Consider the following 27,313-nt stretch of genomic DNA (forward strand, 5'->3'; position numbering starts at 1 on the left):
CACCCCCCCTAATATTTTTGACAACATAGTAAGGGGGCCAGGACTAAGGGTTTTGAGACTGAGTGCAGAAGAGAATGAATTTAAAAAGGAGGTGAAGGATCTTAAATGCAAAATTTTTAAGAGGGTGTATAGTAGGTCCAAAGTCCACAAAGTTCTAAAGCAAGTGGAGGGTCTTAGACGTATCACAGGGAGACCATATTTCTCTGATAGGGTTGTAAGTGATGTAACATCTAATGCACCCAATAAGGGAGCTAATAGGTTAAGAATGTCTATTTTTATTCCACTAATATTAAACAGGTAACAGAACTTTATAAGAGATATTGGCCCATCCTAACAGTGGATCAATGCATTAAGGAAGTGATGGGGAATAATCCTGGATTTCTATATAAAAACATAAAGTCTCTTAAAAGACTGTTATGCTATCCCAGGAAACATAATACTAATTCTAATGATAGTTTTGCAACAGTACCATGCACTAAATGTAATTTTTTTGGATGCATCAGGACATTTTCCTCAACCAGATTTCAACGACATTTAGGTTCAAGGTGAGGGCTACATGTGATTCCAAGCATCTTGTTTACCTAGCATACTGGTCTACATGCCTATCCTTTTATATAGGCAGAACTGACAGATGCCTAAGGGATAGGGTTAGAGAACACTTGTATGATATCAGGAGCTTGAATAAAACCAATACACTAGCTAGACACATCATTGAGAAAGGCAATACTCATCAATTTAAATGTATGGTTATAAAGGAGACTAAATTAGAGGGTAGACTGGGAGACATCAGGAACAAAACTGAGGTTCTGGAGACTATATAGACTATCACCATGAGGGCTGACACTGGGAAGGGCCTGAATGAAAAGGTTACCTTCAGACCGGCACTCAAAGCCAGACCACTACGTAGGTAAATACTAAATTAAAATTAAATTCTTTGTTCAGTTATTCAATTGAGTGATTGAAATTTTAGTTCATGCCATGTTTTTATACACATTTTTTGATGCACATATTACTACTGCTTTATATATTTTCTATATATATATATTTGTACATATGTATTTTTATACTAGTTATATAACTATGCTCCTTATACATATGTATTCTCTACTTATATTTTATGTACATTGGTTTTTAACTTAACAGCTCTGCTTGTGCTTTAAGATGACATCAATTTAATTGCTTTTGTCTGAGGAGGAAGCATTATACAAGGGAGATTTTTTTTTGGGTTGAATTTGAATGTCTGAGGATGCAGTTATGTTAAACTGTGAAAGCGCTTATGTTTTACAATTAAAGCATTTTGTTTTAAACTGGAGCCATCATGTAGTTGTACTCCACTCTTCTGGCTTTTTGGATTTTATCTTGTGTTGGGTAGAGCTTTTATCCTGAGCTACTAGATTTTTGTGGTTATATTACTTTTTTGATTCCTTTCTATCTTCATGTATAGGTATCAAAACAGTCCTTTTCATACCTGCAATGTAAATATTCTCGACTTCAATCAAGCTCCATGCACTCTGCTTTTCATGAAGGAGTGTACACCCACTGACAGAGGCAGAGTTCTGAACAATACTGAAGGCTGGACATAAGCAGCAGCACCCTCCTCCCTAAAGTCTTTCTCTATCCTGTTCTAGTTTACAAAATTAATGCATTAGGCTAAAAATATACAACACCGCCTGCAAAATGTCCATGGGCTGTGACTCCAGTGCTAATATGATGTCATGTTTTCCCCCTCTAGAATATACGACTTGACTGCAGCAATGAATCAAATATGGCACAAAATCTTTTGTGAAAAATGACTTACTTGTGAGGATTTATCTTCTCCATGGCAGTTCTCATTGCATCACATACAATATCTACTTTCTTCTGATACTCTCTCTGGCCTGACAGGGCCACAGCTGAAGTAGGAGATGGATACATAGTCTTGGTGACATCCTCTTCTCTGAAAAAGGAAAAGACTCAAACAAGCTGGCAAGTAACACTTTTGCACAATTTAGTTTTATACTTCATCATTCAAACAGCATTTAGACAAAGGTTTTAATGGCAGTAATCCACAAACAACACAATACAATACATGAGTTGAATTGAAAGAGAAAACTAAACAAAAACTACTGTGCAGTAAAGGACAATTCCACACAAATGTCACATTTTTTTTTCCTATTACAACATGCTTTTCTGTAATTTTTAACTATCCAACAGTGCCAGAAGCTTATAAAACATGACTTAAGTATCAATTTGCTTTTTGCCTGACCCTGTTTCTTAAGTTCATAGGTGATTATGAAGAAAACAACCCTAGGGGACCTTTTTAAGCTTGGTTATGCTTCCCAAATGTATATAGGTTCATAGATAGGTACTAGGCTATCGGCCCAAAGGCCTATGTAAGCCTAGCCAGCAAGGTACCATAGCTTACGCCACCCAAGAAAGTTATTTTCCTGTGCCACTGTCCAGCAGAGACACAGAAGTGATCCCCGGGGTGTATTTGCTATTTCCCATCCACTCATCAAGATTTTTCTTGAAGAGTGCTAATGAAGAACTTTGCTTGACATAGATGGGTAGCTTGTTCCAGAGTATAGGAAGTCTCTGGGACAGGAATCTATCCCTCCAGCATGTCCTGTTTATTGTGGTGACAAGGTTTAGGTTCCTAGAGCATGTAGCTTAGAGGGATTGGGATTTCTTTAGGTGTAGCATGTCCAACAGCTCTGGGTTTGACATAACTTTATATGTTAGGCAGAGATCACCTCGGAGTTGGCAATATGTTACGGAGTAAAGCTGGAGTTTTTTGAGGCGGTCAGTGTAGGGCATTTCTTTGAGGCCAGTAATCCTCTTTGTGAGGTACTTCTGTGGCCTTTCCAGCTGCTGCAGATGCCTTGTGAGGTACATTCCAAAAGGGGCATTGTACTCTACAATGGGTCTAATGAGTGACGAGTAGAGGGGAACAATGACCTCTTTTTTCCTGGATGAGAACCCTTTTATGATGAGGTGTGCCACGTAGAAGGACTTCCTGACTACTGTGGCGATGTGACTATCAAAGGAGAGACTACTGTCCACCTGGGTCCCAAGGTCTCTTATCATGCATTCGGTGTTAAGTAGATTGCTGCCTATGTGGTAGTTCATGGGTACAGAGTTTTTACCAAAGGGGATGACACTGCACTTTTTGGCATTCAGCTTGAGGCCATGGCTCTGACACCAGGCATATGTCTCAGTGAGGTCCTTCTGTAGGATGTCCACATCATTTGGGGACTTGACTATGGCTCCTAGTTTGCAGTCATCTGAGAACTTCGTCAGCCAGAGGCCTTCTGTGTTAGCCTGTACTTCAGAGAAGTAGATACCAAACAGGAGAGGTCCCAGGACAGAACCCTGTGGCACTCCACTTGTCACTGCCTTGAGGTCAGATTTGGAGTCTGCAACTTTTACAGTGTGGGTTCTGTCAGTGAGTCAGTTGGCAACCCATCTTGTGATGTAGGGATTTATACCTAGTTTAGTGAGTTTAGCTATAATTCCAGAATGGGGGATGGTGTCGAAAGCCTTGGAGAGGTCAAGATAGGCTGTGTGAACCATCTTACCCTCATCCACGGCTTTGGTGACTGCCTCAAAGAAGTCGATCAGGTTCAGGAGGCATGATCTGCCTTTCACAAACCCGAACTGAGTGTGATCCAGAGTTTGGAGGTTACCAATGTCTTTGTTTATGAGTTCCATGATGATACGTTCCATGGCCTTGCAGATCAGGCTTGTCAGGCTAATAGGTCGATAGTTCCCGGGATCAGTGGTGGCTCCCCCTTTGTGGAGTGGGATAACTGTTGCTTTGCGCCATTCAGTGGGCACAAAGCCTGATGCAAGGCTATTATTGAACATGGTGCTTAAGTGGGGAGCCAGTTCGTCCTGAAGTTCGTGTAAAACGCAGCCTGGGATATGGCAAGTTTTGATACCTTAGGGTTATTTTAAAGGTATATGTAGGCGTGGTCATGGGTGGTCAAGCATTTACAGGCTGCCTCTGTCTAACAGAAACATAGGTGCACAATGGGGTAAATGGTCAACTCCTCATCCACTGGTCTAAGTTATGCTTGAATTGGTTAGATAAGAACTGTGCTTTACATGGATGGGAAGCATATTCCAGAAAAGGAGTATTTTATGAGACACATACCCATCTGTCCAACATTTCCTATTTATGCTGAAGATAAAGTTTAGCTCCCTAAATCAGGCAATTCTGATGCTACTTGTTTTATGGATGTGGAAACAGTCCATCAGGGTAAGAACAGATGATGCTTTGTAGGCCAGGCACAGATCTCCTCACAGTATTCTGTAGGAGACTGAGTACAGGGATAGGGCTATGAGACAGTCCAGATATGGCATGATGTTTACAACCTGTATTATTTCTAAGAACCTCTGTGGACACTCCAGTTGTTGGAAATACCAGATCAGATGCATACCAAAGGGGTGTTGTAGTCAATGATATGTCTAGAGACAGCCAAGTACAACAGAACATTGTCATCCTTGGACCTAGATACAATGCCTTTGTTTAAGTTACACAACACAGAATGATTTCCTTACTACTGCAGACACACAATGGTCAAAGACCAAGTTGCTTTCTACATGCTTTTCCAAACCCCTGACCTCTAGATCTACACTTAGGGGTATATTAGCAATGTGGTAGTTTCCAGGGGTCGCCATCTTTCCAAAGTATACTATTATGCATTTCTAGGCATTTCGTTTTAGACCATGGCTCTGGCACTAGTTATTCATTTGTGTCAAGATTTCTTGGAGGGGGTGTATCTTTGGAGAGTCTATGACTGTGCCTAGTTTGCAACTGTTTGCAAACTTGGTTATCCAGAGACTTTAGATGTTGGCCTTGACTTCAGAGATGTAGATGTCAAAAAGGAGCACAACTAGCACCAGGCCTTGAGGACTTTCACTAGTGAGTGGCCTTTTGTAGAGGCAGACTCTTGTCCTATCTTACTGGGTCCTATCTTTGAGCCAGCTGGCTATCCATAGAGTGAGAAAGGGGTTATACCTAATTTTGTAAGTCTGTCTACAATGCACAAATGGGGTATTGTGTCAAATGCTTTGGCCAGGTCAAGGTAGGCACAGATATGGATATGCCTGCATCCACTGCTTTGGTGATCTTCTTGAAGAAGTTCATCAGAATAAGTAGGCATGATCTGCCCTTTAAAGAAACCAAACTGGGTTAAATCTAGTCTCTGAAGGTTTCTTATGTCATTGTTGATCATTTCCATGATACTTCTTTCCATGGCTTTGCATAAGAGACTAATCAGGCTTTTGGCTCTGTAGTTACCTAGGTCTGTAGATAGTCTAACCCTGTGTAGAGGGGTGACAAATGCAATACACTATTCAGCTGGCCAACAACGTCGTGCTCAGGCCCTAAACAAGGAATACACAAAGTATGATAATCTCTATGCGGTATCTGTTTCCCACAAGAAATACAGTTATTCACTTTTTCTGACATCCGGTAAACCACTGAGGCAAGAAAAAACTAAAATATTCTCCAACGGGGTACTTAGCCAACTTTGACTCGGTCTGAAACTCCGAATTTGAAAAATTTCAGAACGCCAACCGGCACTTGCAACGCTGCTTCTGCATCGGACCATGCGGCAAAAAAGACTGAGGATATGACGTCGGTCATGCGCATTTGTACCCTGACGTCCTGATGTCAGTCAAATGCGCCTTGACCGACGTCAGCCTTATACTTTGATATTCGGGCCGACCGAGGACAGCGGACTACCCAAGTGTAAGGACTGCAGCAATGTGAGATGAAGAACATCAAATACAATACACTATTCAGCTGGCATGAAGCCTATCTAGAGACTCCAGTTAAATAGTGATTCTAGTGGTCTTGATAGTTTGTTAGCTGATAGTTGGGGAGTTATGATTCAAGATATTTCTTGAATGGTGTAGGTGGGGGGAAGGGAGTAAAACTGGAGCTAAATTTGTTGACCAGTAGATTTGCTCTATTTTTCAGCTCAATACAGGTGACCTCATTTACAATTAGTTCAGCACATTGTTGTGTATTGCCTTTGAAGTTGCAGACATAACTGAAGAATGCCTTGTGTCTGTCAGCCTGTGAGGTTACTCCTACCTTAAATTTGGCTTTAGAAGACTTGATTAGCTCCCTGGGTTGCTTGTTTAGATTGATGAGGGACGTGTTTTCCTTGCGGAGCATTGCATTTCCTAATTTTTGCCATAAATCTCTTCCTTTTGTTATACAACCTATTGATGTTGGGATTCTACCAAGGTGGCTTGTTTTTTGAGTTTGTCCTGTGCTTATTCTGCGTAGGTACTGCTGTCTCTATACAGCCATTAATGTGACTGCATAGGGTTTTCATGGGCAATTCCCCATAGGCAGTGGTGTTCTCAGATTTGCCGGGGACTTGATATTTTGCTAGGGTGCCATTTAATGGCAGGAAGTTTATCTTAGAATAATTCCTAAAAGTTCTAGGGTTAGCTGGAGTCCAGGTTTTATTTTTATTTAAAGGGGACAGCTTTATGGTCCGACCTGACCAGTGAGGACATTAAGCTGGGGTGGGAGGTTGTGCAACATTCCCCCATGTCTGTGAGTGCTTGCAGCTCTAGTGGATGTACAGGACTAGCTGGTTCAAGGTGTTTGTGTTTACAAAGTCCATGTCTGGGGACCTGCATGATATCCAGTTTACAGTATGGTGGTTAAAGTCACCGATAAATATGTTGCTGGGTTGAATGGGGAGCGTCTCCAAAATGTTTATGCATGTTTTATGGGTTTACTGCGTCACAGAAGGGGACCTTTAGCTTGCTAGGACATGGTATGGGACTTCATCTATGGTAATTTGGACGTGGAGAAGCTTATGCTCATCATGCTGTTTGACCAGCCTTAAGGTGCCTTTGTTTTTTTTATGTAAATTGAAAAACCTCCACCTTTTGTGCCTTCCTGTGCAGTAGATGGTCTAAATGTATGGCCAGCATTATGGCTCTGCCCTGCTGGGGTGCTGTCTAAAGCTTTAAACAATGTCTCAGTAACCTCACAGATGTCTGCATTCCATACTGGGAGGCGAGTCTGCAGTGACTGGAGTTTCTTGCTTAGATTCCTGTAACTCCTTTAGATTTTATTATATTGCTTTTTCTATGTTGGAAAGCTTATCAGGTTGGCAATGCCTAAAAATGGCAAAATGGGGAGGACAAGGTTTTAGCCAATATTCAAAAGCTTAGTGAGGACAGATGCAACGTAGCCTGTCGATCTTATCTTCCGAGGCTGACAATTATTTTACCCACTTCGAATTACATTTATTTATTTACATTTGTTGACCGGGAGTGTGAATGACATAAAAAGCTAAGCCAGTTATTAAAGTCAATTATTTGTTGTTCATATTATGGCATCAGCCTTGGATAAGGCAGAATGGTGCTTAATGCTAGGCTCATAGTGGCCTGGGACACAGAGAGTTGCATCACGTCTCACTTCATATAGTCCAGGAAGGTTATGTCTCAGGTCATTTATATCCACATGGACAATGACAGAGTCATACTGGTACTTGTGGTTCAACAACCTGAGTGCATGTGATCTGGTGGGTCCTGGTTCCCGATAGGCAACTGACCATGACTCTCTACTTAGTCTGTTGAGTGGGACATCTATCTGACTCACAATGGAGTCTCCTTTGACCAAAATATTGGATTGTATGGTGAGTTATCTTATGGGCTTAGAAGTTGAGATGCCGTCAGATGTGGCTGTATGTGCCAAGATGGGTGTTGTTTTGGTAGAGTGCTTTCAGTTTGCTGAGGATACTTATTTTAAGTGCAATGTCTGAGAGGCCTTTGAAGTTTAGGAAGTTTACAATTAAGAGACTCAGCATATGCTGATCTATATGACTGGTCCATACTATGTATGGTGGGTGCAGTGTTAGTGTTTCTGACAACCAATTTAGTATCATAAATGCCTGTATGTGACAGCCTTACCTCCAGTGAAACTGTGTAACTACATCTGTCACATACCATATTGTTTTTTTTTTTGTTTTTTTTGTTTTTTTTAAGAATTAGGCAATTGTCAGTAAACATGAGACAATTGCTACATTGCCTCAGGATACCCATACCCAGAAAACTGGCTGCAGAGATAGTAGGAACGTGTATATCCATGGTTACACATCCTTATTATCTTATCAACAAGAGGGGTTTAATGCTGTCAAACCTGGAAATTATCAAGACTAGGACTAAGCTTTTGGGGTGGTACTCCTCAATGAACAAACTAGTTGCTATTTGAGCAACTAAGTACTGAGGAAATTTCAAAGGTAGTTTTATAAGAAAATTTCAATTTTAAGTGCATTGTCGATATAAGACACTACAAACCACCATTGCAAACACAGCACCTTTATCCAGGCTCAAATTAATAGTAATTAAGCAAAATAGCCCTCCGAACAATAATAATAAGCACACACAATTTTTTTTCCAGTGATTTTTCAGCACATAATGAGACCAGGCAACTCTCCACTGCTACTAGAATGCAAACCTAACCTAAACCTTTAACTTTAAATCACTGAAAGTGTCTGGAAGTGCAGTAAATAATCAACTTAAACAGGAATAGTACAGTTTTGTAACTACCATAAATGTAGATGTTCGAGTGCTCATACAGCTGCAGTCATTACAGATGGGTTATCCTGCCGTCAGGCGGGTCCTCGGTCGACCGAATTCCAAAGTCTAGGCCCGGTGTCGGTTGTCGTCGCTTCTTCCCTGACGTCAGTGCGGCAGGGGTATAAAAGAGGCAGCCGACGCCATCTTCTTCAGTTTTTCTTGCCCCAGATGTCAGGTGCCCCCAGAAGGAAGGCAAAACATAAATTTATGTAATCATGCAATATAGAATAATCAAAAAACAGTAGTTGCAAGCAAATACACCATAAAAGAATACCCCAAATAGGTTGTATGAGAAGGTGTTTGTCATAAAGCCTGTCCTAAGAGGGGACGGAGGGGGGTAACCTGGACTGCAGCTGTATGAGCACTCAAACATCTACATTTATGGTAGGTACAAAACTGTACTATGTTCATTGTGCATACAGCTGCAGTCATTACAGATGGGAAGAATCCCAAAGCTAAGTAGGGGTGGCAGGCACTAAGTGGAACTAGGAGGAGCAAGGATGCCCTGCAAGACTGCTGTGGCAAATCCTGCTCTAGATTTAGAGTATAGTGGAAGGTGATCGTGTTTGGAGAAAGTGTGCACTGAACTCCAAGTGGCTGCTTCCAAAATGTCCTTGGTAGGAACCCCCCTGAGGAAAGCTGCAGAGGTAGTTGTGGCCCTGGTGGAGTGGGATCTGATGCTTGTAGGCACAGTTTTTCCATGAAATGAGTAACAAAAGCGTATGCAGTGGGCTATCCATTTTGAGATTGTCTGTTTGGAGATAGCCTTTCCTTGAGCACCTGTAGCATAGGACACAAAGAGTTGCTCGGATTTCCTGAATGGCTTTGTCCTGTCCAAGTAATAACGAAGTTGTCTGTGAATGTCCAAAGAATGTAGTAGTCTTTCCCCTTTATTTTGTGGATTTGGATAAAAGGTAGGTAAGTGGATAGTCTGATTCAAAGCTACACTGGATACTACCTTTGGCATAAAGGTAGGGTTGGTTCGTAAGGAAACTCTGTCCTGATGGAAAATGATGAAAGGTTGCACGGCCATGAGGGCCTGTAGCTCCGAAACCCTGCGTGCTGAGGTGATAGCCAGAAGGAAGGCTGGTTTCCATGACAAGTATTGTAGTTCTGTTGAAGCAGCTGGCTCGAAGGGAGGAAGGGTCAGCTTTTCCAATACAAAGTTGAGGTCCCAAGCAGGGACTGGTGGTTTCCTTGGGGGTTTTATATTCTTTTCCCCTCTGAGGAACTGTCTTAAGTAAGGATGAGAGAATAAAGGAGGATCTGTGTTGTATTGTGCAGAAATGGCTGAAGCGTGGATTTTGATGGAGGAGAAGGAAAGTCCACTGTTTAACATCTCAGCTAGGTACTGTAAAATTTGAGGTAAATTTATTACCCAAGGATTCTGGCCCTTTTCTTGATTCCAGGCACAAAATCGTTTCCATTTGGCGGAATAGGCTTTTCTAGTAGAAGGTCTTCTGGCCTCCAAGATGACATCCTGCACCTCCTTGGAGAGGAGGGTCTGTTGGGAAATCAAGGAATTCTCCATGCAGCTAGATTTAGGGTTTTGAGCTGGCTGAGAAGAGTCTTGTAGTTGTGCTGGGACAACAGAAGAGGGACTAGAGGTAGAATCAATGGTGGGGAATGTGTCAGGCTCTTTAGGAGCGGATACCAGTGTTGTCTTGGCCAGTCTGGAGCAATGAGAATCATTTTCGGCCTCTCTGCTCTGGCTTTTAATAGAACTTTGGGCAGCAGAGGCAGAGGCGGAAAGGCATAGACTGTCAACGTTGTCCATTTGAAAGAAAGTGCATCCACTTTCCAGGCCTGTGGATGATAGGTCCTTGAACAAAATTTTTTCAACTGGTAATTTCTGTGGGTAGCAAAGAGATCTATGTCTGGCTGTCCCCATGCCGGAGTTATCTTTGTGAAAACTTGAGGATGCAACTTCCATTCGTGTGGATCTGTCATATTTCTGCTTAGGCTGTCTGCCAGTGTGTTTTCCTTCCCTCGCAGGAATTGTGCCTGTAGTTGAATTTGCAATTCCAGTGCTGTGTTCCATAGGGTCATGGCTTGCCTGCACAGGGGGTATGAATGAGTTCCCCCCTGTTTGTTTATGTACCACATCACTGTGGTGTTGTCTGTCCTTATCAATAGCTGGCCTGGATGCAGTAGGTCTTTGAAGGCCATAATAGCATTTTGCACGGCTAGCATTTCCTTTTGGTTGATGTGTAGGTGCTTCTATTTTTGGGACCATTTTCCCTGAATGCACTGATCTGTCATGTGTGCCCCCCAGGCGTAGTTTGAGGCGTCTGTTGTGATGATTTGAGTTGCTTCAGGTACACAGAAAGGGAGACCTATGTTTCTTTGGCATGCTTGAGCCCACCACAGAAATTCCTTTTGAAGGCATGGAATGAGTGGTATAATTGTTTCCAAGCTGTGGCTGTGTTGAGACCATAAGTTTTTAGGTACCACTGAAGTTTCCTCATATGCAGCTTTGCACATGGGATTAGTAGGATGCAAGATGCCATGAATCCCAGAGCCTGCAGGACTTTCCTTGCAGTCAGCCTGGTGAAGGTTGCCATTTTGCTGAAGTATTGAGACAGTTGCCCTTGTTTGTCTGGCGTGAGGTAGGCCATCTGGGTGGTTGCATCCAAGCTGGCACCCAGGAAAATTATTTGTTGAGAGGGTATTAGTTTTGATTTCTTTTTGTTGACTGTGTATCCCAGAAAGTTCAACAGTTTTATTACAAACGCCAGGTGTTTCAGAAGTATGTCCTTGCTGTCGGCTTGGATCAGGCAGTCATCCAGATATGGGTAGATTTGTATTCCTTGTAGTCTGCAGAAGGCGATTACTGATGCCAGGCATTTCGTAAACACTCTGGGCGCAGTAGATAAGCCAAAGGGCAATGCAGAGAATTGATAATGGGTTGAACCTGCAAGAAATCTGAGGTATCTTCTGCAATCTTGTCTGATAGGGACATGCAGGTATGCCTCCATGAGGTCCAATGTTACCAGCCAAGACTCCTTGCCCAGCATGGGAAGAAGCTGCTGTAATGTGAGCATCTTGAATTTTGGTACCTGTAAATATGTATTTAGGATGGATAGGTCTAAAATAGGTCTCCAATCTTTGTCTTTCCTTGGTACCAGGAATAGTCTGGAATAAAACCCTTGACCTTGTTCTTTTGCAGGTACCCCTTGAATTGCTTTCATGTCCATGAGAGCTGAAATTTGTTTTTGTGCCTTTGCCCTTTGATTTTGTGGCAGGTTTGGCATGCCTCTCATTTTTGGAAGAGTGTGAAAGTGGAACCTGTAGCCTCTGTCTATAATGTCCAGAATCCATTTGTCTTTTGTAACAATATGCCAATTTTTTGAGAATAATGCCAGTTTTCCACCCAAAGGTGCTGCCATTAAAGCTTTGCTTGGCAGGTAAAGGGGGAAGTCATTGTGTCTGTTTTCTAAATGACTGTGATCTATCTTCTCCACCTCTTGGGGTTGGTGCTTGCCACTGCCTGGCTCTGAAAGATCCTTGAGGTTGCCCTCTACCCCTTGGGCATCTGTATCTGCCCCTTTGAGGTCTGTCCGTGGCTGGAAAGGATCAATTTTTTGAAGGCCAGTTTCTGCTGAAACGTGGAGGTTGTACCTGCAGGAAATCTTTCACTGTTTGCATTGATTTCGCTTTTTCCTCCATTTTCTTTAGTACCTCCTCAGCTTTAACAACAAACAATACATCTTTTTGAAGAGGTGCATCTAATAATTTAGCTTTGACATGATCTGGTAAGGCTTGCTCTTTGAGCCAAGCATGTCTACGTATAACAGACCCCGTAACAGCAGCTCTACATGAGGCCTCTAAAGCATCAAAACCACACTGCAAGGTATGTTTGCCCACTTGCTCTGCACCATGCAACAAATCCTGCAACTCTTTTAAATCTGGTTGTTCTGGTTGTGTCATTTTGCTTTTCAACTGAGATAACAAAAACTGTTGATACTTTAACATATGGAACTGACAGTTTAATGCCCTCATGGTTAAAGTGGCCGAGGTGTACACCTTTTTCTCCCACCTTTCTAAGGCTCTGGAATCTCTCTTTGAAGGTAATGGGTTTTTAGCAGTAGAGGCCTTAATTCCCTTGGGACCCTGTGAAATAGTTTCTGGGTCAGCAGTATGGCTTTTGTATAGGAACTGGTGTGAATCAGGAACCCGGTAATACCTGTCTGGTTTAACAGGAGCTGGAGGCAAAGAATCTGGATTTAGGCTGGCTTCTGTGTACACATCATCCAATATATCTAAAACAGGAGGGATAGCCAGGGGCCTATGCTGGGGGAGCAAAAGAAAATCCCTGAGCCTTTTCTTGGAATCTGAGTAATCTTGGCCTTCCCAGTGAAAGTGTTCCCTCAATGTATGTAGGGTTTCCACAAAAGAGTAGTCCTCAGGGGGGGAGACCGAGGGAATAGACTCCTCTGCATCAGAGTCTTCGAAAGGAGAGTAGGCATAATCCTGGTCCTCAGAATGTTCAGAGGTAATGGAGGCTTGATCTGAGGAAGGGTAGTCTTCCTCTAATCTGGGCCTTTTGTCAGAGGGGGGTTGAGAACCCCTGATAAGAGTAATCAAATCCTCAGCCATTTTGAGCATCTGTTTTTTAGGCATGGGGCCTTGAGAGGGGGTCTGAGGTCCCTGTTTTTTGGTTTTCATGGCTGCTTTAGATTTAGTGAAAGATTTAATAGAGAAGGAGGAAGGCCTGAAGACACCTTGAGAAATGGCAGGCCTGTCTAAACTCTTGAGTTTCCCCGCCAAGAGTGGCATCGGTATCTGTAGTAGGAATGGGGACCGAGGAGCCTGTGACCTCGGGTACTGAAGACACCGGTAATGTTGTGTCATCGGTACTCAGGGGTTGCGTAGGCGCCTCGCTGAGAACCGGAGAACCGGTAGTCGGCCTTAGCATGGTGTCAGTAGTCGGTGCGGACTTCGTATGTCGGTCCTTATCTTTGCGTCTTTTACTCAAAACTGGAGTCGGAGTATCTGACGGCATAATATAATTAAATTTTTTACCAAAATAGTGAAGGGCGAACTCCGCCCGGCGCTTAATAGTGAGCTTGTTGAATCTAGCACAAAAACGGCAGGCCGAGACGTCGTGGTCTGGGCCTAAGAAAGGTATACAGAAAGAGTGGAAATCCTTATGCAGTATTTGCTTCCCACATGAAATGCAAATATTAACTTTGTCTGACATCGGTCTGAGGCAATAAAAGTTTCCCCAACAGGGTACTTAGCTTTCAGGAAGACTTCGGCTGAAATATTTTTGTAAATCTCAGGAGCTGGCCGACCGGCACTTGCGAACTGCTTCTGCTTCGGGCACCGCGCGGCAAGAAAGACTGAAGAAGATGGCGTCGGCTGCCTCTTTTATACCCCTGCCGCACTGACGTCAGGGAAGAAGTGACGACAACCGACGCTGGACCTAGACTTTGGAATTCGGCCGACTGAGGACCCGCCTGATGGCAGGATATCCCATCTGTAATGACTGCAGCTGTATGCACGATGAACATCTAGGCTAAACATGCAGGAAAGAATCAACTTATGCAGCAAACACTTAGACAGAAATGCAGTGGTAAAAACAGTAATCTAAAATGATTTAACGTGCACTTTGCTTCTTCTCTCACCAGAAGCAAGAGTAGCACTAGTCCCAAGCTGTTTCCTGAGTAGTAGTATTAACTCTGTTGTTTATATGTTCAGTATGCTTGCTTGCCTTCAAATTCTCTTAATTGGATGCAACAGAAAGTCTAGCTACACAAATACTCTGAAGATGTTCTCAACAAAACTACAACCAGACCACTCAGTGAAGGCTCATGCACACTACCCTATCAGAGACCAGTAGGAACCAATGTCCCCCCCCCCTCCTACTTCCTCTCACCAGAAGCAAAGCAGCATTAATTCTACGCTGACTTCTAAGAAGCAATTTTCAGGCTTGCCAGGGACTGGTAATCTCTGGGTCTATATCAGAACATTGAAGTTTTAAAACTTCGAATGTTCTAATATCGACCCGTTTTGATCGAACGCTAAAAATAGCGAAGCTGCAGAACACCGAATTCTTTCCTAGAGAAAGAATTTGGTTGGCCGGTTCTGTGTCTTCGCTATTTTCAGCGCTGTGGTGGAGATTTATGGGTCGGGTTCAGGTAAATGTGCGATTGTGTGGTTGTTAGGATTAGGGCACGGGTTAGGTGAGTTAGGGTTAGGTGTGGGTTAGGTGAGTTAGGGTGTGGGTTAGGTGAGTTAGGGTTAGGGCACGAGTTATGTGAATTAGGTTTAGGGGAGGGTTAAGTGAGTTAGGGTTAGGGCGCGTGTTAGGCGAGTGTGTGATAGTGATGGACCTTAGGGTTAGGGTTAGGGTTTGGGTTAAGGTAAGTGGATAGATAGTAGTGTATGTATAGTTTAGTGTAGGGTTAGTTGTAGGATTATAAGTGTATGTGTGTGCATTGATGTTTTTTAGGTGTGATTGTGTTGTGTGTATGTGTTTCGGAATAGCAAATTTTTTTCCCAAGGGAAATAATTTGCTGTTCTGAATGTTTGATACTATGTGGTTTAGATATTTTAGGTTCGATGAAATAGCGTTCGCTATTTTCATCTTTCGATAACATGATATAAACGCTAATCTCTAGGAATGCTAGGAAATAATGTCTCTGTGCTCCTTCTCTCACCAGGAGCAGAACAGAAGTAATAATTGCAAACAGATTCCTGATAAGTAGCTTGTATTCTCAACAGTGACTGGTAGCCTTGTACCAGATGTTGCAGATGGTACAAGTGGAAGAGCACCTCTAATCTGTCTCCTGTAGATTGCTGAGTGGTAATCTATGTCTGGTTTTCAAGGCATCTGCAAACCCCACACTTCGGAATCGACTTCATATTCATAAGTTAAACAGTACCAAATATATAAGGTCTAAGGATCTGAATTTTGTCTTTTACTTAAACAGAACATGCTGGAGAGACAGTTCTGTCCCGGAGACTGCCCCTCCTATGGAACAAGCTTCCCATACATGTGAAGCTGATTTTGTCTATTACCCAATTTAAGAGCAACCTATACAAGTGGGTGGGGAACAGGAATTTTATACCAGGCCTGGCACTCATGTCCCTTATGGACAGTGGTAATTTATAAATGCCTGGCCCTCAATACCCTAGTTGGCTACAGGACATCATTATTCTTTCCAGAAAACTTGGCTAGGCTTTCAAAGCCCCCTCCCCCACGGTCATTAGTCTTGTAACAATCTATGACTCAGTGACTCTATAAAGGGACATCGCCACCAAATATCAAGTTTCTCTTCTACGCAGCTGCTTTTCTTTTTCTTTGATGCAACATCGTAAGTGAGGAAAAAAAGTTTTACTGCTTTGGCTATTACCTGCATATGACTCTACAGTCTTTGCATGATTTAAAAAAAAAACAGCTCTTTAAATACACAGTCTTTGAGGCAAGCTAATGACGGTGGGAGAATTGAGAACATTAATGCCTGTTGCAAATTAATACAGTTTCAGTAAATGTTATTCTTAGTCACAGATGACTAGCCTCACATCATAACTCAAAACTCTGACTTGGCAAAACTGTTCTAAGTAAAGAAAAAAATATAACTGAGGTTTAATTAATTTAGCTACTCTTTGAAGCCTAATATTTAGAGGCATCTTAACATGTAATGTAAAAGAAAGTCAGTATCAAAAATCAAGGGATGTAAAGTCACTGAAAAAGACAAACTGAAGCTCTTTTTTTGGTTGTCAAAAATGAAGAAATTGAAAACTCTCATCATAAACCATTGGAGAGAAAGAATCCTGGTAAATGGTCTTCTCACCACAGTACTCCTGATTAAAGTAAAATCACATCAGCATGACAGCCCCTATCTGATTTGAGGTACAACAAATTAGAAATGCTTTACTTCATAAGCATGCATGCCATTAGCAAGAATGATCAGCATTGCTCACTTCAAACTGAACATTACCAATACGAGAAAGTACAGGTGACTATAGCTATCACAAATTGCTAAACCTGTCAAATTCTCCACTCCACAAAACAGAGAAAATAAACTTAAATTCTAAGAAGGGTGGAAGTTCTATTCCATTCACCCAAATCCATCAATAAAAAAGTCAAAATATTACAGAAGAAAAAAAAACACATTTAACTCACCAGAAGGCAATTAAAAGTTAAGCAAGTGCCCTCATGTCAGCAGAAGGCATGTGCACTCCTGAGGGGCAGTAATACAGTATAGTAGTATATGTAGTATGCAGGCATTGGCACATATGCACAAAAGGCATGTTCGTTTCATAAGATGCACCTCCTCTACCTAATAAAAGTTGCAGAAGAATACAAAGGGGCTTCTATATACTAACATTATTTAGAAACATTAATTTTTTTATGTTGTATTAATACTGAACAGTTTACTTCTGCCTGTGGGTAATGCCGGATTTATACATGGCTGGTTTTGTTTGATCACTCAGGCTTTACGTTTGTCATCAAACCACACCATTCATAGGTAAATTCTTTATTATCCACACCCAGTTGTGGACTATTGCTAAAGTAATCACCACCAACAGAAGTGATAAAATAATTAGTGCAGAAAAAAGAATTACAAAAAAAAAGATACTTTCTAAGATGTAAGAAAAGGACCATATCTAATGGATCCCTAATCTTGGGTTTATCCTCTCCACAAATCAGCAGTTTTTTGTGAAAGTTTCCATCCCCGGGGACAGACACATAACAATGGCAATGTACATGACAATGTCAAACACTGACTACACAAGTGCACTCCTCCACCATGTCTGCCAGTCCAATCTCTTGCCACTAGTGAGCACCAACCAGCAAACCACCAACAATGAATATTTGGCACTCCCTCTGCTAACAAGTCACATACTAAGTTTATATTTGCCTGAATTACTGTGAAATCAAACAATGCCAGCTGGAAAGACTGTCCCATGGGGATAGCCGCAAGCCATTCCTGGTCTATAGCATAGGACCATCAACACATTTCAACTCATGTTGTAAAAACTTATCTGTTATATTTAACATCAAACATCATCCATGGCGGACGGATTCTTTGTGCATGAACTAAATTCCAAGCATTAATATCACCAGAGAAAAGCAAGCCAAAGAACCACCCTAAAAGTAGCCAGAAGAAAGAGACATGGGGACTAGTGAAAAGGCACAGCTCCATGGAGAGGAACCAGAGTGTCCATTCACAAACAGTGGAGTCAAATGTAGATTCTCACTCAGAATTTGACAAACCTGGTTCCACATACTGCTGCTGGAGTACCTTAAAGGTCAAACTGTTCACAAGTGCAAGGACCCAAACACTCCTTGCAACTTCTGTCACCAAAAAGGACTCTGAAGAGAAACAGGCCTAACCAGAGATCCTGACTACTCCACTTAGGAAGGTTACGACCAGGGGGTCCTCACCCCCTTCTGAAGACCCAAAGAACTGGTATGATGTGAAGGGGATAAAGGTAAAAGAAAAAAATACCCCAACTATGAACCCTTATACCCCTGGACCAAGGGTTGAATGAAAGACAGTAAAGCCTAGAAGCCTAGAATAGAAAAAAAAAAAACAAACAAAAAAAACTGGTATCCTAAACTGGAACAATTTCCAGTAGCCCTCTCCTGTCAATGTCTATTTGAAAAAAAAAAACAGCTAGGACCCAATCCTATCCACTTTCTGGGGACTGAAGAAACATCCTGGTCCTATAAGGGGCACTAAAATACAACAGCAGGTGACCAGCACCTCTCTCACAGCTGCAGAAGCCGACTATGGAACTATAATGTACCACTACATCCACAAAAAGAACTGTTCCTATTTATACTCAAGTGGAAGCTAAAGGACAGAGTGAAGTCAGAGGTTTGTTTACAAAAACAGCCTTGGTTAGGCATGCTACAGATGTAAGAAGATATCCTGAAAAAGGGGATACCCATAACCAGGCCAGTAGAAGGTTCCCATGCCACCCAAGGGCAAGGATTTAATGTCAACCCACAGCCACCAAAGCATAAAGAGGGCAAAAAACATGCCCTTCAACAAAAGATGAAAGTAGATTAAGCTAGGACTACCAGGACTAAGAAACCTCCAGAAGACACAACAGCATCCTACACCTGTCACCCTCTAATGTATTGCCTCAGAAAGAAAAGAGTGGAGGACTGATTTCTCCAAAAGTGAAAACCAGGGGAAGACCAAATCAGTTAACCCTCCACCACTGCTTCCCAAAAGGTTGGGTGGATGGAAGAACTGACCCCATAGAGTGGAACGTCATCAAACCTGGATCTCAACCATTCACCCAGCTCTGCAAGGCTGGCAACATGGAGGGCAATCCACAGCCACCAATTCCCTCAGTCAACGTTTTAAGCAGTATGCCCAGGTACAAAAATGGGACAGAAGCAACACAGTCACAAGTAGCCTAGGTCATCTGAGGCCTGGCCAATCCTCATCCACAAACAAAGGTCAAGCAATGCTGTCCCAGACAGAAAAGGACAATTGGATTGGGATCAAGTCTATCTAACTCAACAGTCATAAAAGACAATCTCAATGGAATGTCACTGGGGAGAATGGGAGATCCCTGGTGGGGTGACACCACTATGACTAGTAGGCAGGGAAACCCAACATCGCAACCTCAGAGAAATGATGAGAAGATCTCCTCTTGCAAAGCTTAGGTCTCAATGGAAAATGCCAACAATGTCTTGGGCACTGACAGAATAAAATGGCCACCAGCTACTTGCAAGGGGAATTACTGCTCCACATACATGGAGAAACCAACACTCCCTACTATACAGTGAGGAAGGATGACAACATCCAAGAAGTCCCACCCTATGGGCTTTCAAGGAAGACGGGGATAGGAATAAATGTCTCCAGGAAGGCAAAGGATATCACAGAGGATCAGACAGACAATTGGTTCGTCTCTATAGTGGGGAGGAAATATCCCTTTCCACAGCTGAAGCAAAAGCTCTATTGCCTGCATGGTGACAGAACCCTGGCTTGCCACTCAGCTCCACACTGAGAAGCTACTGAAAAGGAAACAGAAAACTGTCAGACTGGAACAAACTACCTATCTATATCAAACAAAGCTCTTCATTAGCACTCTTCAAGAAAAATCTTGATTGGATGGGATATGAAATTCACCCCGGGGATGACTTCTGTGGCTCTGCTAGACAGGGGCAGAGGAAAATAATTTTCTTGGGTAGTGAAGCCAGGGTACCTTTTTGGCTAGGCTTATATAGGCCCTAGGGCCAATAGCCTAGTACCTACCTATGAACCAATGGATCAAGGCCTTTTCTGTCAAGCTCTTGAGGTTAGTTGGTCCAGTGTAATGTGCAAGGAAGCCCCCATATCCTCCTTGCATGGCCCAGGTAGGATGGGTCATGGACAGTGAGATGCTCCACACCCCACACTTGGGTATCTGTGAGGTCTCTTCCAGGAGAAGGAAGAGACCTTATAGAGACCCTAATGCAGGGGTGGGAAAAGGGGCCATCCAACATGAAAGGAGCTAGCCCTCTACTGAGGGAGGAATCAAGAAATAAAGCAACGCATGCCTACAAAAAAACAAATACTGCTGAAAATCACATCAAACAAACACTGTTTGGGTCATTTCATCAGGGATGCATTTTCAGAAAAGCCCTGCACTGCAGAGACATGCCATCCCTAAACCGCTACTCAAAGCACCCACCAAAAGTCACCACCATAGCATATAAGATGGGGTGCTCTAAGCATAACATCATTAGGGTAAAGATGAGATCCTCCTTAACCCAAACAGAAGGAGGGATTTCCCATGTAATCCAAAAACACAGAACTGGAGTCTGGATGGGTGCCTTCCTACCAATTCTGATTCTATAATGGAAGGGAATGTGGCCTCTGTGCTTGCAAAAGCCCAGCCAAAACCACTGGGGTGCCAGCTTTAGAATGGTCACACAAGACCTTACTACAATTCAGAAGGGGGGGGGGGTTACACAATATCAACCATCTGGGAAGAGAGAATGGCTACTTCAAGATTTCTGACACAGTATGAATGTCTGGAGAGGAGTGCTGTAGGAGCAAAGTAACTGGTTCCACATATTTCCCATGGCAAGGGTTAAGACAACCCTTAAATGTTGCAAGTCTGCTTTTAAAGAGGTCACATTCCAGAGGAGTAAAAGAAGGCATGTAATCAAAAGACTTCAACTGTCTTACATAGGAAGGCGTTCCCACTGGATCAATAAGGGAGTAGGCATGGAAGAGAACTTTGTACCCTTCAGAATTGCATCTAACATTGCAACTGTGCTGAAGTAGGTATGAGAAAGATGGACTGGGGGGGGGGGTGTTGGAAGGATGAAAGCCTCCATGAGGAGGTGGAAGTGCCAAGGACAACAAGTGGGTGGACTGCACTGCATGTGGTGCTTACACCAGACCAGAGTCCTGAAGCACAAAGTTCAATTCCTATGATTCTAATTCTTATCACCAGACCTCTATGTACCCGCAAGTCCATCTTGCAACGCTTCCTCCATTAGGGCTGATCACAGTCCATCTAGGTTGAAAGGAAACCTTAAGAGGAACCTCACACCCAAATATACCTCATCTGGGAAAGGATGACACAAGAGGCCATGCCACATAACTGAATTGAGTCAAACAGGTGGAGATTATGTTGCTAATATCATTGGCATACTCTATTAATGGCTGGAACCAGGGGTGTACTATTTCAATTCCTCAAGTCCTCCATGCAGAGGAAAGAAACAGGATGCAGATCCCATTAGCTATGGGCAGTCACCTCTCCTGGGAAGACCAGAAAAGCTTCTATGTCACAGACCTGCCTCTTGGGGGGACAGCCCCCAACAAATCCTCTCACTGAAGTCTCAGGCACCAAAAAAACAGCCCTATGTCTTTAGTTGTCAAAACGGATTGATGGAAGGTTGGTGCATCATAATTTGTATTCATAAACTTTTAGCTCTGAAAATAAATCAAACTAGCAATCGAACTCAAGAACCTTTCAACCACTGATAGTAAGGTTTGAGATATAAACAGGGAAGCTGCAAAAAAAAAAAAAAAAAAGGTGATTGCCAGTGATCAGCATGCTTATACAATCAATGTGTGATATCACAGCTTGCATCATTAAGAGGTTAAGCCCGTCTCTGACAGTGGGAACTTCCATAAAAACTATCCCATGTGTGAACTGGTAGAGAAGATAAATGTATCCAAAGGACCGACACCAAAGAGTGTCCTCAGTATCAGATCATACGACTTTGCATTTAACTACTACACATGTGGAAAATACTCCCTAGGTTTTCATTTTTTTTTTTTAAGTCTCTATGAATATCAGAGGTCAGCAAAACAGGTTCACCATCATACCACCAAATGTTTCATGCACTACAGTGTGCAAAAAAAAACTGATTCCTGGATGAGGAAGGAGCTATATTATCATTATGTTGTGACCTCTTATCAGACGTGCAAGATCTGACACTGTTGGTCTTGCTGTTTTGAAAGTAAACCACAATACTAACAAAAAGCAGTGAGCTATGACTCTCACTGTTACACCCCCCCCCCCCCCACACACACACACACACACTTCATAATCCTGTTATTTATATATTTTAACTCTTGAAATAACCATAATTAAAATTAGGGGACAATGGGATACTGCATTCTCAGACTCAGTATATATTCACACATAAATATATGTGGTTCTGAGGATCTAGGCTACTGACTACGGGCTCTCAAAGACCACCTTTATGTTGTGAGTTTTAAGCTTGTGACATGACTGGGAGATGCATTCAGTTTCAACAAAACCTTTTGTTTAAGACTACACAGGTTCCATGTGAAGAGAAGGCTTTAGAATTCAGTTCAATGTGGGTAGTCACTGGAGAACTTGTGTTATGTACACTTTGCAGTGAGCAAAGACGACCTTCTGGAAGATTGTAAATGTAAGAACTTACTGCAACTAGACTGTCGAGCAGCTATAAAGCACCACCAACTAAAGAAAAGTACCAGCAGCTAATAGCATGTATGTGTGTGTACGCACTCGTGCTCCTGCACATACACATGGAAATCTTAAAATGTTACAAAGCCACCATTATAAACCCAGCCATCACCTGTATTCTCACTAAGAGTTGCATCATAAGTGATTTCCTACAAGTACAAATAACAACACAAATATACACAAGTTAGCAATACAACAAACAGTTTAAATCCTTAAGTAATAAAAAAAAAAGGAAAGCATCATTTAACTGAAGTTTTAACATATTCCAAAACAGCTTTCATAAATAATGCAGCATACTTTCCAACATTCGAAAGACATGCGTTGAAGGTTGGGCGTCGAGCTGGCATCTCAGCACCCGTAAAAAAAATCTACTGCCAATCATTAGCGGACCGGAGTTCCGCTGTGGTGACCCCTAACCGGGAAAAGCCGAAAGAAAAACAACAACTTTCCAACATTCTGCTGTACTGTCTTGTTCAAACCTAGTCATCTATTGCAAACATTTTTTGAAAGTGTTACTTCTGTTTGCATATGTAAGTGCCTTTAAGGCACCACCTACCTGTTTAAGAAAATGTCTAAACCTGTATAATTTGTTTCTAAGGTAGATAGCCAAGTGTGTGTTTATATGGAGAACTCCACTTCCCTTCAAATATCCTTAACTCTTAAGGGAACATTAGCAGAATCCGTACCTTTCAACTGTCCAGATTTTTGCAGAAAATCCTGATTTTTGCTATATATTTGAGGTGAGTTCCTTAAAAATTTGATTTTTCTGGCAAATCACTGAGGTCTGAAGTCAGTAAATAATGATACATATTTGAGTTTCAGATTGCATGTCCTTTAGTAAATGCATGCTAATACAAATCATGCAATTCCAGTAACTTTCTAAGTTTATATGAGCAATATTTAAAATCTGTCCCTATTTTCGGACCCTTGTTCTCCCATTATTTTAGGCTTTGTCCGGATTTCTTATTTTAAGAGTTTGAAAGGTATTGCTGGATCCCCATGGGATGACACCAGTTAACCAGTCAACTGTTAAGTCTCCTATCTTGTCATATGTTCATAGGCTGGTAGTAGGCTATCAGCCCTAGGGCCTACACAAGACATCATTCTCACAGGCAGCTGGATAACACTTAAGTCTAGGGTCATATCTGTCTTAGCTACATGTATAGAGAGAGTTCAGACATGTCTGTGCACCTCCCGTAATGTGGAACACTCAAGATAATTCACTCCCATGACTCACTGTGAAGGCATCAATAATTGAATACCTTGCCACAAAGACAGACATCCAAGACTGTCCACTTAACAAGAGTATACAAATTCGCACATTCAGGTGGCAAACTACATAAATGTTATAAGATGCAGCAGTACACTACACTGCTTGCTAAGGTTCCAAATTTTAATAGCTACAAACTCTTGAATGGTCTATGACATTCAGCTCTAAATTTACTCTGCTGTCTACCCCAACTTTCCCCATCTTATAAGCATACCCATATGACCTGCTCTGATAAACTCTGCGTAGGTCCTGAATGCTTTCTTGAAGGCCAAAAACACTTGTGCTATGGATCATGATAATGTGCCAGCCTGCCTTCTTGTCAGCACTAGGCACTCTCTGGTAGATTAATTACTAAGCCTGTTCAGCCTCAGCCTCTCCAATGAATTTCTGTCACAGGACTGGAGAACTGCTCCACACAGGGGCTCCACTATTGATTCAGGAAACTACAGACACACAAGCCTCACCAGCCTTATCAGCAAAGCAATGGAATGGATCATTACAGAACTTATTAACAAGGACATGGGCAGACAAGCCCCAGGTCCAAGCCATGCTGGCTTTGTTAAAGGCAAATCTTACCTCCTGAAACTTGTAGGTTTCTTTGAACATGTTACTAACGCATTAAACATGAGCAAATCAGTTCAAACTGCCTACCTGAACCTGGCCAAGGTCTCTGATACCATTCTAACATCTGGCATTATTGACAAGCTAATCAAAATAACTGTAAACTTTTATGTTACAATGCTGGGCATTTTCACCGATAATGAACTATTCTTTAGTCATCATGTACCCACTGCAGTTTGGAAATTCTTTTGCCTTGGCAGAATAATGCACCAGCGGCATTTTTCTGGATCTAAGGAAGTTATCATACCTGTCTACTCTTCCTCATCAGGCCCATAATAGAGTATAATGGCATCTTTGGTATGTATCTGCATATGACCCAGTCAGAGAGAGCACAGTGTTTCCTCACTAAAATAATCAAAGGCATGACTCCCTGTGCTACTGAGTCTGCCTTAAAGTGCTCTCTCTCTCTCCCTCCCTCTTCTGTTTCTTACAGACTCTTGACTGGAGACGTCTGTCTGACCAATAGAGCCTCAGATTTTCCATTCCTATTTGCTCTCCTGTACAGCTACAAAATTAACACCTTCAACACTCCCTTGAGACCTTAAATTCCATTGAAACATAAATAAGACCTGCTGGTGAGATAGCTACATATCCCAGAAAATCCCTCTTTTATGAAACAGATTTTCCTTTGGATGTAAAGCAAAGTAGCTTTCTCACCTTCTTTAAGCATAACCTGGACAAATGGATGGGCAATCAAATATACCATGGGTCTGGCCCCTTATGCCCTCACTAAAAGGGGTCAAAATTAGATTTAAAATTAGTCAAGAGAATTGCACCTACAACTTGAGGCATTGTGGCTAAGCCACTAATGGTTCTTTGGATCAACTGCCTAGTATTGACATATGAACTTATGATTTAGGCTCTGCATTTGTTGTTAACACTGGACATTGAACACTGAGTTACAACTAAGACAGGAAACGCATTGTGAAGTAATTATTTTCTAATACAACACTAAAACAGTCAAATTAATTTTAAACAAAAGGTGACTTTTTCTGCAATACAGCATACTAAAATAGGTCACTTCACTGATGAATATCAGAGTAATTTTACGATAATATAATACACTTAACAGACTCCCATGTACTTTTGCACCCAGTACAGTAACTGTTCTAGGCAAGAAGGTCACTTCACCTAGAATAAATCTGAATAGCACACCAACTGGCAAAAGTAGATCAATTCATTTACAATATCAAGAGGTCACTGTTATGCACAGCAGAGTAATGTTTATACTGATGTGACACAGTAATATGTTGAAATTAAGGAAGGCCAATTTCATTACTGAGTAAGCCAAGATAAATAATTATAAGTGTAACACGCTTTTCATTAATGAGTTCTGTACATTATCCAAATAATGCAGCAGCATTTAAATTCAGGTGTTTTGCAGTAGCAAAAGTCTTTTGTATACTGGCCGGAGGTTCGGGTTACCTAGGCAGGGAATCCCTAAGGTTAAGAACAACATGGAAAAGAAGGGCATGTATGGTTATGGTAAGATTTTACACAACTATTCTTTCTTACAGCTTTCCTATATATACTAGCTACACATTTTGAGAAATGTAAACGCACATTTATTGTTAAAACCAAATCCTGGTAAATTTGCTGGGACTAACACTTGCCAAACAAGTTTTGTACATTTTCACCTTTATAAATTTTCTGACTGCATTGCTCAAAATGTGGTTATCACCAGATCACAAAGCTATACAAAAGTTAGTCTGCCATGGTTATCATACTAGCTACTCACAAATTTGCTTACATAAGTTAATATCATTAGCATGTTTAATTAAGTACCTCAGTAGTTTCAGGGAAGTTGCATGTACATACTGTGAATACCTATGAACAGTACTGATCCCTATGAAACTCCTACAACTACGCAATTTGTTTTCCAGTGCTGATTCCAACTTTATTCAACATTATTTTGACCTTAACCATTCCTGGAGCCATGCCACAAGATGCTCAATTACTTTTAACTAAAATGATTTCAAATGTAGTTTGTTGTTTAAACAACAGATGCCTTGTTTAACATAATCAAAGAAGGCGGATTATGTGAGAGGGTTTAGCCCAGCTACAATAGTATTAATTATTCAACCCTGCCTGCAGTGTGGGTGTCACCTTCTGGAAATGGCATTGGGGGTGCAGAAGTGATGCATCTCAGCTAGATCAGTTCTCATTGAGGAGGGGGTTGGGGGTGGGGAGGCACACACCTAGGATACACATTCCCCTAGCTGAATTTATGGTGGAAATAGGACCACATAGGAGTACTGGCTTCAGGGAGCAGGCCTGTCTTGTGGCAATTACCTCACTTGTGGAAGTGATATGCCCTTAATAATGCCTACTCAAAAATTATCTCTGAGCATGTTACCAGGTATTTGCAGTGGAGGAAAAGGCTGGAAGAAGAAAAATTAACTGGCTGTGATGGTTGCCCCCCAAGAAGGCTCCTCCCAGTTGGTTGGCACTCACTCTAATGATGGGGAATTAATGGGTCAGTATGCCATCAGACTATCAGCAGGCAGTGGTGAAGTAAGGAAGTAAGCAAGTAAGTAAATAAATAAAACAAACTTACACTGCTATACTTAATTAAAACCGATTAGCAAGGGTAAGGACGTAGTCAATGATGGAAAAGGAATAAAATGTATGGAGTGCTATAATTCATCTGCCAATATCTGAAAAGAACAGGCTCTACACAAAACTTTAAGCGAAAAGGTGGAGATCCAGCTTCCACGGGTTCCTGTACCAAAAGATCAATCCCCGACTTCACTGGGGGGCTGGCACCCATCTTTTGGATGTTCACAACCATCCTAATGAGATCATTTCCTTTTCCAGCAATAGCCAGTTAAGGTAAAATAGCAACAAATAGTCTCGAGTGAAATTAGCATTTTTTAGATGGATGAGGGGTGAGAT

The 27,313-nt window shown here is 41.9% G+C and overlaps 1 protein-coding gene across 1 annotated transcript in view; it reads right to left on the minus strand.

The window, feature by feature from the left end:
* Positions 1 to 27,313, minus strand: part of ELP1 (elongator acetyltransferase complex subunit 1) — a 1,639,125-nt gene that overhangs the window by 623,657 nt on the left and 988,155 nt on the right. Inside the window, exon 23 of the mRNA XM_044060975.1 lies at positions 1,799 to 1,936. Within this exon, the coding sequence (XP_043916910.1) occupies positions 1,799 to 1,936 (138 nt within the window). The remainder of the gene's footprint in view (positions 1 to 1,798; positions 1,937 to 27,313) is intronic.

Source organism: Protopterus annectens, chromosome 2.part0 (genome assembly GCF_019279795.1).
Source record: "Protopterus annectens isolate FY-2018-M chromosome 2.part0, PAN1.0, whole genome shotgun sequence".
Taxonomy (NCBI): Eukaryota; Metazoa; Chordata; order Ceratodontiformes; family Protopteridae; genus Protopterus; species Protopterus annectens.